Source organism: Elaeis guineensis, chromosome 5 (assembly GCF_000442705.2).
Source record: "Elaeis guineensis isolate ETL-2024a chromosome 5, EG11, whole genome shotgun sequence".
Classification (NCBI taxonomy): Eukaryota; Viridiplantae; Streptophyta; class Magnoliopsida; order Arecales; family Arecaceae; genus Elaeis; species Elaeis guineensis.
Window position 1 is genome coordinate 6789282 of NC_025997.2, and position 10450 is coordinate 6799731.

The window sequence follows — 10450 nt, forward strand, 5'->3', positions numbered from 1 at the left end:
AAAAATTATAATTTTATTTTATTATAAATATTTTAGATCATCCAATAAAAAATTAAAAATAAAAAATATTTGATTCATAATCAAATTAAAATTAAAATTAAAATTAAAATTAAAATGATTAAATTTTTAAAATATTTGGTTGGTAATCGAAATCGGAATGAAAATTAAAATTCTTATAGAAGAATAAAATTGAGTTTTAGATAGATATAATTATTTTCATTCTATTTTAAAATCGAAATCAAAATGAAATTTTTTTAATTAAATGATTGAAATGAGAGTCACTTATTCGATATTTTTTAATTAAATATATTTTAAATTATTTTTCAATATTTAAAAAAATAAAAATTATCATCAGACTAATCATGGTGAACAAATTTTTTTTTTCATTTAAAATTTCAATCAAATTTAAATAATAATAAATATATATTTAAAAAATAATATATTTTATTGAATGATCCAAGATACCGATCGAACATCCTTAACAATAATTTTTCTTTGAACCAACCCAAACTAGACCCTGACTAGAATTTGGATGCAAATTCTATCCATGTGCATCTGGATTTCCATATTAATTTTTGTTCAAATTTAGTTCCATTCTGTGATACCCATGATCTGACGGAGTTAAGCATCCTGTCTAGGATCCACATCCAATTCGTGGTCTGCAATTTGGATATGGATTAGATTATGTTTTGCCGGAGCATGGTTGTTTATAGAGAGGTTGTCGCTCCGTCATCCAATTGGTCCTAAAGCACCCCATAAAAACATCCAGGTTAGCCAAATCATTCTTGAATGAATGAAAATCATGTTCATTTGAGTTGAACCACCACAAACCGGGCCAACCTACAAGCATGGATCTTTGTACATGATATCACCAACAAATTGTGCATCTTAATCAGCTTATCAGCCCATAAAGCATCATCCAACACTGAATCACATTCTGCTTTGACTTAGCAAATCAGAATAGGATATTTTCCAGAAACTGCAACCATATGGAAGGCAATCTGCTCTTCACTGAGGGTCTTGTTTACACAACCTCTGAAGGCCTTGTTTGAATGGAGGAGGCATTTCTCCAAATCAGTCCAACCGGGTTAATTGCCGCCATACCCTGGGGATGCTAGAGAGGGCGAAATGCTAGAATCTTTTTGAACAAGCATGCTTCTCTATCAACCATTGCCACCAGAAAGTATCCGTTTATTCAATGATTGCTCCATCCTAATGCAAGTTTTTGAGGAAATATCACATGAGGTCAAGAGAATCACAAGAATACTTTTCTGCTGTTTAATGTCACATGCGGCTTGAAATGATCCCCTCAAGCCCCTGTGTGCCATGGTTGCTGAATTCAGTTTGCTACCACGAAGCCAAAGCATCTGAATTTTTTTGTGTGCTTATCATCTTCAATGTTGATATATTTGGCTGAAGAGGAGCTATCCATCGGAGTGCTGAAACATCCTTCTTCTTTCTTTCGGTTGCTGCACTGTTCTCACAGTTTTATATCGTTTCTTTGCTCTTTGTTCAATTGTCAAAGAATCTTGTTTCTTTTTTGGATTGCTGCCTCCTTTGGGCAGCTACCGATCCTTGTAATCTTTGGTTCGGGTGGTTTTAACCTCCCTTTCAATACAACAAAAGAAAAAAGAAGATAACATATCTGAATTCCATATATATATGTGCACTATAATTACACTCAAGACGGCATTCATTAGGAAATGTTTACGTCATTATAAGTGAGCTACATTTTGTCTACCTCCTGAAAAAAATAACTTTTATCCTTGAGGTTCACAGAATCAAGAGGATGATGTCCTCATTCAGGTTTAGTTTTTATGCTCGACCAGAATAGAGACAACAACTTATTTTTCATAACAAGATTATTAGGAGCCTTCATTTTTGTTTCCTTTCATTGTTCCTGACGATGATGGTTCGCCTGTGGAATCAGGAGACGCTGCTGCTGATAAAGGTTCTTTCTTCAACGAGGTTGGCATTCCTGAAATTTCCTGCAAAAGAATTTTTTTATTCTACTGGTTTGAAGAGAGAAAAATTCAGAAATGAATCAAAATACCCAAATTCTTGTGAATATGTCAGGTATATCTATTTTCTACAAGTGATTTATATATTGCACAGAGTTTTTACAACATAAAAACCAATTTTCAGTATTATAATAATCATGTTCCAAGGAAAATTCTGCATTATGCAGTTTATATACCTAATCAGAAATAATAAATGATGGCTAGAACTCAAATATGCAGAATCAACAAAAGGCAATTGAACAGAGATAGAGGTTGGTGGTTATGTGGCCCTGCTGATGGCAGAAATCAGCGTTCTGAGTCTTCTGACCCTTAATGCAGGAAACCTCTGGTCTTCAGGAAAAGACCTGAAGAAAATATAGAACACCAGAAACTTGGAATGAAATGGAAAGCATCTCATACATTCCACAAAACTGTCCAGAAGAATGACTTCTGAGGTGGAATTAACTACTAAGGGATTACATTTACACGTATCAGACTAACGCTAGAAGCCATTGCCTATTCAATATATAATTCCAAGGTACACAGATCCAGCTGGTCTTAGACAGTGCCTTTATTGGTCTTACACATAAACTTATCCTGACTACAACCACTTCCCCAAACTCCAGTTTGACAAATACAAAATAAGGATCACCTGTGATCTTCTCTTATAGCTCTTCAGGAACAATTAATCAAATAGTGATGGTTCCCATGAGGAATGGGAAATGCGAATAGGATCCATGGAGTCGATAAAACATAAAGTAGTTTCTATTGAAACTTCCAAAGAGGGTAACTCTAAATGAAGGACATAATATTTATACCACAAAAGGATGTGGAAGGACATGAACTAGCAGATTTATGGGGAGCACATCCTACATGGGAGAACTCAAAATCACAAAAAGAATAGCCAGAAGAAGCAATCTACTGCACTGAAGTCACATTCCAGGCCCTCAAGCAAGACAAGATTTGACACAACAAATCCTCCAGAAGTTGTTCCTAGTTAGCTGAATTTCTTGACATGCAGAAGTTGTGGGATAAAATACAACAGGTCCAAATTATGGGGTTCTCCATTCAAATATTGCTGTTGAAAGCATTGTACCAAGTTCCTATAGGGTAGGAAGAAAGGAACCTACTCCAGCAGGTAGGCTTGGAGTTTTGGACAAGTTCTCAGCAAATGAGCACCGAGCAAATAAGACCACTGAATTTAGCATATAACATGTTTATGACTTGAGCTGTGCACAACGTCTGTATTTCAGGACACGATTCAACCAGTGCAAACAGCTTCCCCAAGATTTTAAAGCCCAAACATCCTGTGATGGTGCTTTCTGATATCCAATTTCTTAGCATCAACTAGTTTACTCTGATTAATTTAAAAACTTTGGTTACATTGTAAGAATTTTCAATAATACTTTGTAAGCCCCCCTCATTTTTACTTGTGGAATTCTGAATCAAGCGAATCAAGCATCAGAGAAAATTATGAAGCAAAACCTGACCTCGTAGATGACTAAAGCAGGTAGGGATCAAGTTTTGGCAAGAAACCTCGATATGTCGATCAGCAATTTTTCACAAATAATAGAAAATAAATTGAGCTTAATCTGGAAACTTCTTGCGGTAAATCCTGTGACATAATTCACCTATACAATAACAACTATCAGAGTAACAGTCCCAGAGCAAATGATTGAAACTCCCACATATCTTCTTTAAGTTCCCCAAAAGCAGTGTTCTGCTAGTTCTTAAACTGTATGCACAATTCTAAGGGTAGGGGCAATCAGCTGGAGCCAGACAGTGGCAAAGCCACAGATACAACCTAGAATGGCTTTAGGCTTTCTATAGCTTTGGTTACTCCTACCATTCTTAATAAATAGTTTGACGTACCTAAGAAAGATAACCATGTGAAATGTCTGGACCTATAAGACCTATCATTGTTACTATCAAAAAGCTTTACTTACATTTTATACAAAGAAACTTTTATGCGCAAGTATCACAAAACTGTTGTCTATGTACAACAATCATCTATGCTGTAAACTATAGAATTATAACTGCGCAGGATAACAACTCAAGTCATAATGAAGGAGAACCACATGAAATTTGCATCTCACTTTTGAGTTACAAATGGTATTAGAAGGTGATGATAGAAAGTACAGACCTTCATCAAATGCAATCTTAAATCACTTGGGCGAACTCCTTCTCCAATGCACACCATAACAAACTGTGAATAATGGAAAAGAACATCTGCAGCAGCTTGCTTTTGCTGTTCGGTCTGCATGTATATGTCATTATGGTAAAAAGAAAATCCAACAGGGCACTGAATGGTTCAATTATGAGAGACATACATGCAAAGGATGCATATATACAAGATTAAAAATAAGTGTGACAATGAAATCCAAATTTCAAAGACCTTGCTTTGCTTAGACGCTCAGCAAGGTCAGTTTTTCCACAAGTTCAGCTTAGTAAGCTTCATATATCAGAGAAATAATGTGTCAGTTGAGAAAATCATCTTAGATAACCAAAACCAAACAAATATAATTTCATATAGGTCAACATCCACCCAGCCTATGAGACTTAGGGCATGTTTCGTATTTTGCTTAAGAAAAGTGTTTTTTGTGGCTTTTAAAGCAAAAAAACACTTTCTACAAGAAACAAGTGTTTGGTAATATTATCTGAAAAGTGCTTTTACAAGAAAGAACAGCCAAAAAAAAGATGCTCTTACGGAAGCTAGAAAATGTAGCTTTTGGCTTCTCCTTCTCTTTTTAAAAAGTAAAGCAACACCAAACATTCCCTAGATTTTGAATCACCAAAAAAGGTCTAGAATAACATCAAATTTTCACTGAAGAATGAATAAACTGTTGTTTGGGCTATAATATTGGTCTATCTTCATGTTTTTCCCTGCTTAGACACAGAAAAAGTGAAGTATTAGAACCAAGGTCTGCTAAGCCATTCTAAACTAGGCAATTTGGAGTGTACCAAACCAAACAAGCCAAAAACTAAGATAGTTCGGCGACATGAAGTGAAATAAAGTTAGAATCGGTCCAAACAAGGCTGAACCGACTTGTTTCAGAAGGTTCTCGGGCTAAACTGAGCCCTTTTATAGAACCTCCCCTCCCATGTTTTATCGATCTCTCTTCCTCTCTGTGTCCTATCCTTTTCGAAACTCTAGCCATCACACTCTCGCTTAACCTATCTCTCCTAATCTCTCCACCTCACCCTCCTCCTAACAACCTCCTCATCTTCCGACGATGATGCCATGGGGGACCACGCTGACAGCTCCAACCCTGATTGACAACCTTCAATCAACAAGTTTTGGCCCCAATAGATGAGCTCTGACCCCCAATCAACAATCTCCGATCCTGATCAATAACCTCCAACCCCGATTAACAAGACTGTACCTTTGATTGATGAGTTCCAACCTTTGATCCCCTTCTCTAGCAGGTCTTTTCTCCCCTCTCTCTCTATCCACCTTCTCTCTTTCTCACTTGTTCAATCTTGCCGGCACCTAATAGGCACCAGTATGCCTACCATGTGCCGGTACAATATGGTACCTACTGACTTGTACTAACTGGTATAGGTCATGGTACTAGTTTTGCGAGCATTGGTTAGAAGCTTAATTGAACATAAGTAAATCTGAAAAGAATATGCAATTTAGTCATGACTTGAAACAATGTAACAGATCATGTTTAAATATATATGCAAAAGAGGTCTTCTAACAATTTTATGGTTTGTCACCTATTTATTTCTAACATAAGCTTCATTTACAATTAATTTCTTTAAAGTAGCAAGACCTAGGTTACACTAGGAACTTGAATAAAAACCAACAATGTGAACAAATTCAGGATTTTGCACTTCACCAAATAATAAGCACACTCAGTTGGGATAAACACATATGTACACATTGGTTTTAGACCAGAATAACGATTAGCATCTTCAGTTAAAAAAATAACTAATACAACCATAGGTACTTATAAGAAACTAGTTTTCTTGACAGTAAGAGATGACGGCTACAGACAAAAGGATTACAGAAACCGGACCAATTGAAGGAGTCCAAAATAAATGTCTATTTAGGGGACATTAGTTGCTACGTGAACTTTCTCTTCTGAATAAGAAAATCTATAGGATATGAAGTCAAGAGCTCTTCCCACCGGAGAAATGGATTAAGCTTAACTTTATACAGACAAGGTGCTAGATCTTATGACAAGCAAGTAAAAGTTGCATGGGATATTTATCCATGGGAGTGCGATGTTTTTGCGAGCAGAGAAGTTCAATGCATACTTGTAAGACTACAGATCACGGAAGCGAAGTTTAGAACCAAACAACCTAAAAACAAGTTGGCTACCATTATAGGTTTAAACGCCGAGCAATCTGAATTTTGAAACCAATTTAAACTAACATGTACTGGCCATCCAATATAACGGGCATGACGCACCAAAACTTTCTTAATTCACATATTATCATCAAAAAGGAATTTTCTGAGTTTTAACAAAAATAAATCTCTCGGTTATCATTAGTCTCTCTTATGACAACAACACTGCAATAAAACTCTTCTCTATTGTTGCTGCAAGCCATTGTTTCCTCACAGCTAAGCATCTCTAGGCATTCTATCGCATCTGCAGTCACAAGAAGTCTTTAACAATTTAACATACAACCTAGAAATTACAACTAGATTGCCATGTTCTGATATCCAAACCTGTCTATCTTTCTACTATGCAAAATCTTCTGTTCAAGGGAACGCTCTGCCCCCCTATGCTCCAAGATAACATCAAAAACCTACTCGCTCTAATCTTCTAATCAAATCTGTCATCTAAAGCGTTAAGAAATAGAGATTTTACCTCGTAATCATCTTCCGCGATTGGCCTCGGTGCCCGCCCCATTTCCTCCTTGCCCTTCTCTCTCGAAACCTCGCCCCAGTTTCCCTTCTTCAGAACCTGGTTAAGCTAAAGTAAAGGTAAGCAACAACTTAACTCCCCTCGGTGACCCCTTCAAATTGTCGTACTCCGGTCGCTCGCCCTAATGTACGCTTCTGCTGTTCTCACGAACCGTTCTATCTTAAACCCGATCATTTCCAAAAGTCCAAATGCCAGCCGCATGCGTTCGCTGCTCATCGTGGTTGTGTCCTTCGCGCCAAAGAAGGATATGCCTTCCTTCGCCCCAGAGACCGTTGGATAGTCCAGTGCTCCCTTTCAGAGCTGTGCAGGCGGGAATGGCGGAGTTTGGAATGCTTTGAGAGCTGTGCAGTGGTTGATCAAACGGTCTTCAGGCCCGAAGGAAGGCGTTTCCTTCTTTCGCATGAAGGATACAACCAAGTTCCGTCTCAATATTACCGACACAGCGAGCACTATTGTTTATGTTACGGTGGACACGAAGAACACTGGACCTTTTTCTTGGCCCCTCTCAGTCGCTTGGTTTTTTTTGGGCTGCTAAGATCCAAGTCAGGTCGCTGCCACACCGGTTGGACTCCGTCTGTGGTCAGCTGTCTCAAACGCTGTTGGTCGCACCGTGACGGTACCGTCGGGGGTGGGCAGAGGGGCGGCCGATGGCTCTCCACGCCCCTGCCCACCGAAGTGACCGAACCGATGGCGACTCCCCCGCTTTCTTATGCCCCGATCCCGGCGTCTCCGGAAAAAATAAAACCCTCCCCTTCCCATCTCGAAACCCTAACCATAAGCCTAAAATGTTTTGGCGGATTCCGATCGATCGATGGAGGACAGCTGGATAGAGGGAGCGTCGGAGGCGCTGATAGAGGCGTGGGGAACCGGTATCTCCAGCTGAGCCGGGAACCTCGGGTAGAAGGACTGCAGCGAGGTTGCCGACGCCATGAACGAGCGGCAGGAGGCGCTCGGGAAGCCTTGGAAGACGGACGTCCAGTGCAAGAACCGGATCGATACTAAGCTCGAGAAGTCGAAACCTGGGCCTTCGCAATGGCGCCTCGACCTCCTCATCAGCCCAACTTTGCTTCATCTCTCAAGAATCCGAACCCTGCCTCCGTCCCCTTCATCAAACCCCACTACCCCCAACCCAATACCTACCGCCACCGTTCCCTCACCTCTACCGTCAAGCACCGGAACCCTAACCGTAATGCTGCCGTTTGCTTAAGCGGGTCGATGAACTCGCCGGGGTCGTCGGAGAGCTCCCATGGGAATTTGGCCGTGCCAAGGATGATGATGATGAGGAGGAGGATGAGTAGGATGAGGACGATGGCGACAATGGGTTGTTTGATGTTGTGGCTGCGCCGCGGAGTTGGGGGAGTCTGGATGGGGGTGGGACAAGGGGCTTTGGGGAGTTGGCAAGGGCGATTACGAAGTTTGCGGTGGTTTATGGGAGGGTGCAGAGATCACAGCAGCAGTAAATGATGGAGCTGGAGAGGCAGCGGATCGAGTTCGCAAAGGATCTCGAGTTACAGCGGATGCAGATGTTCATGGACGCTCAGCTTGAGCTCGAGTAGATAAAGCAGCTCTAGTATGCATCGGGATCTGGTGAGCAGCGAACACTTCTCATTTACCTACGTTAGGTTCGGTCTTATTAGATCAGTGCTGGAAGGAAAAAGATGTTAATTGCTTGTGTCAGATAGAACTTGGACCCCAACAACTTTTAGCTTCAAGACATGTAATTTCAAAAAAAAAAAAAAAAATCTGCCATCAAGATAAAATAATGAGGATGTGAAAAGAGTGAAATATCAACTGAATTTATCCCAAGGAGAGTTCACAATACTAAATGTAATCCAAGCCTGCACATAGAAGAAAGAGGTGTAATTGATAAAAGGAAAAATATCATAAGTACTTATAGATTAGATGGATGGAAAAAATCCCAATGTAATTAGATTTGGATGACTGGTATGGTTTGCTCATAGTTATGGGAGAGTAATTTCTTGCAGTGTAAGAGTAGAATGCCTAAACTGTTTTTAAGGAGAAAATGGCCAATAAAACACTTGTAATGGGGATGAACATCATGCTGTAAGGCTTATCAAAAGCAGTAATTGCTATATTATTTTCACTCACTGCATATTAATATTGAAGAGACTGAGCAAAAGACCAAGATCTGAAGCTTTCTTCACATATTCGATTCTTGTTCAAAGCTGCTCAAGTTGATCTTTCAGAAGACACTCTAATTTGGTTAAAATCAGACATCATTTGTCAAAGTCAATAACAATTAAATTCTCAGACTTTTAGAAGAGATAGGGATTACTAAATTTGTGGTGTTGTTAGGGCATAAAAGCATAGACTGCAGTTGCATGCATAGAACTCACATATATCACTATAATACAGCACAGAGTTTAAGCACAGAAATATTAAAATGATAGACGTGGACAACCACAATAAACGAGTCCATATTTTGGGGCATACACAAAGGCAATAGGCTGTCACTCTTCTCAGCCTTTGAGTAAAACATAATGCTTCCACCGAATTGTGCCTTATCATTGATCCTCCGTTGAATCTTTTGCATGGTTTCTACCATAAATTATTTCAAGATTTCCATCATTTAGCTGGTCTTTCTTGCCCTCCTTTCAAAAGATTATTGATAAATCATCTAAATCGTTTCTGCTACAATTTTCTTGAACTATTAAGAGAAGAAAACAGTGTGGAGTATAAAATATATATCCCCTTTTATTGGGTCTTCCTGGATGAACTGTACTGTAACTGGCAATTTGATTGCATATACAGGTTATTCTAGTTTCTCTTCTCTTTTATTGAGACTGCCATTTTTGCTGTGTTCTTGTTCTGCTTTTGAGGATCATTCTCTACTTTTCCTCTTTTTTTTTTTTTTTTTTTTTTGCTGCTTATGTTTTTTCAATTGAGAATTTTGTCAGCATCCTATCTCCAGCAGACTGACAATCATTAACTTGGTGCTCCTATGACGTTATAGTTCTATAGCTTGTATTTGCTTTTGCAATGTGGTGAATTGGTGATCAAGGATGGCTAACAAAGTAAAGGACGTAGCTATTGGGATGTTTGATTATATATGATCTGGCTCTTCTTGTAACTTTGAGGCCTTTTTATAGACATATTTTGGATTTGTAATTACTTTAGTGAGTCAAATCAAGAGAGAAAGCATTTCTGATTATAGAAAATTTATATTAATTTAAAAAAAGAGTTGTGGGGCTGTCAAAAAGGGATGCCTTCTTTACTTTGAAGTTCCCGTGCAACCACTTAAGTAACCTAATCATCTCCCTCTCCTTTTCAGGTTTTCTTTCCCCTTCCTTCTCAACACTCAAGTCCTTCACTTGTGAATATTTACTTGATATGGAAGAATCAAGAGTATATATGTCATGTTTAATGAGTTTTCTAAGTTCTTGTGACATGGTGGTTCCGATACTATTTCATATGATGTGGTTCAGTTGGCATTTGATAATGTGCCTTTGTTAAGCAGTCTTATTGTTAGTGACGAAGTTCCCTGTTGTTACTAGATCATTCCAGCATATTGTCATTGAAAGCTTAACTTTCTTATCCTACATGAATTAGGAA

At 38.7% G+C, this 10450-nt stretch overlaps 2 protein-coding genes across 2 annotated transcripts; one reads left to right on the forward strand and one right to left on the reverse strand.

Moving 5' to 3' along the window:
* Positions 1-1675: 1675 nt before the first annotated feature.
* On the reverse strand, positions 1676-6979 carry LOC105044559 (uncharacterized). The gene is made up of 3 exons (XM_010922487.4): positions 6821-6979; positions 4144-4257; positions 1676-1988 (listed from the first exon to the last, which is right to left on the reverse strand). The coding sequence occupies exons 1-3, from the start codon at positions 6860-6862 to the stop codon at positions 1866-1868; spliced, it is 279 nt and encodes a 92-aa protein (XP_010920789.1). The 5' UTR covers positions 6863-6979; the 3' UTR covers positions 1676-1865.
* A 457-nt stretch (positions 6980-7436) lies between these two features.
* Positions 7437-8633, forward strand: LOC105044687 (trihelix transcription factor ENAP1). Its single transcript, XM_010922677.3, is given in 3 exon segments — positions 7437-7929; positions 7932-8126; positions 8129-8633. Coding segments are annotated over 3 exon segments (807 nt in total). The 5' UTR covers positions 7437-7688; the 3' UTR covers positions 8500-8633.
* The last annotated feature ends 1817 nt before the right edge of the window (positions 8634-10450 follow it).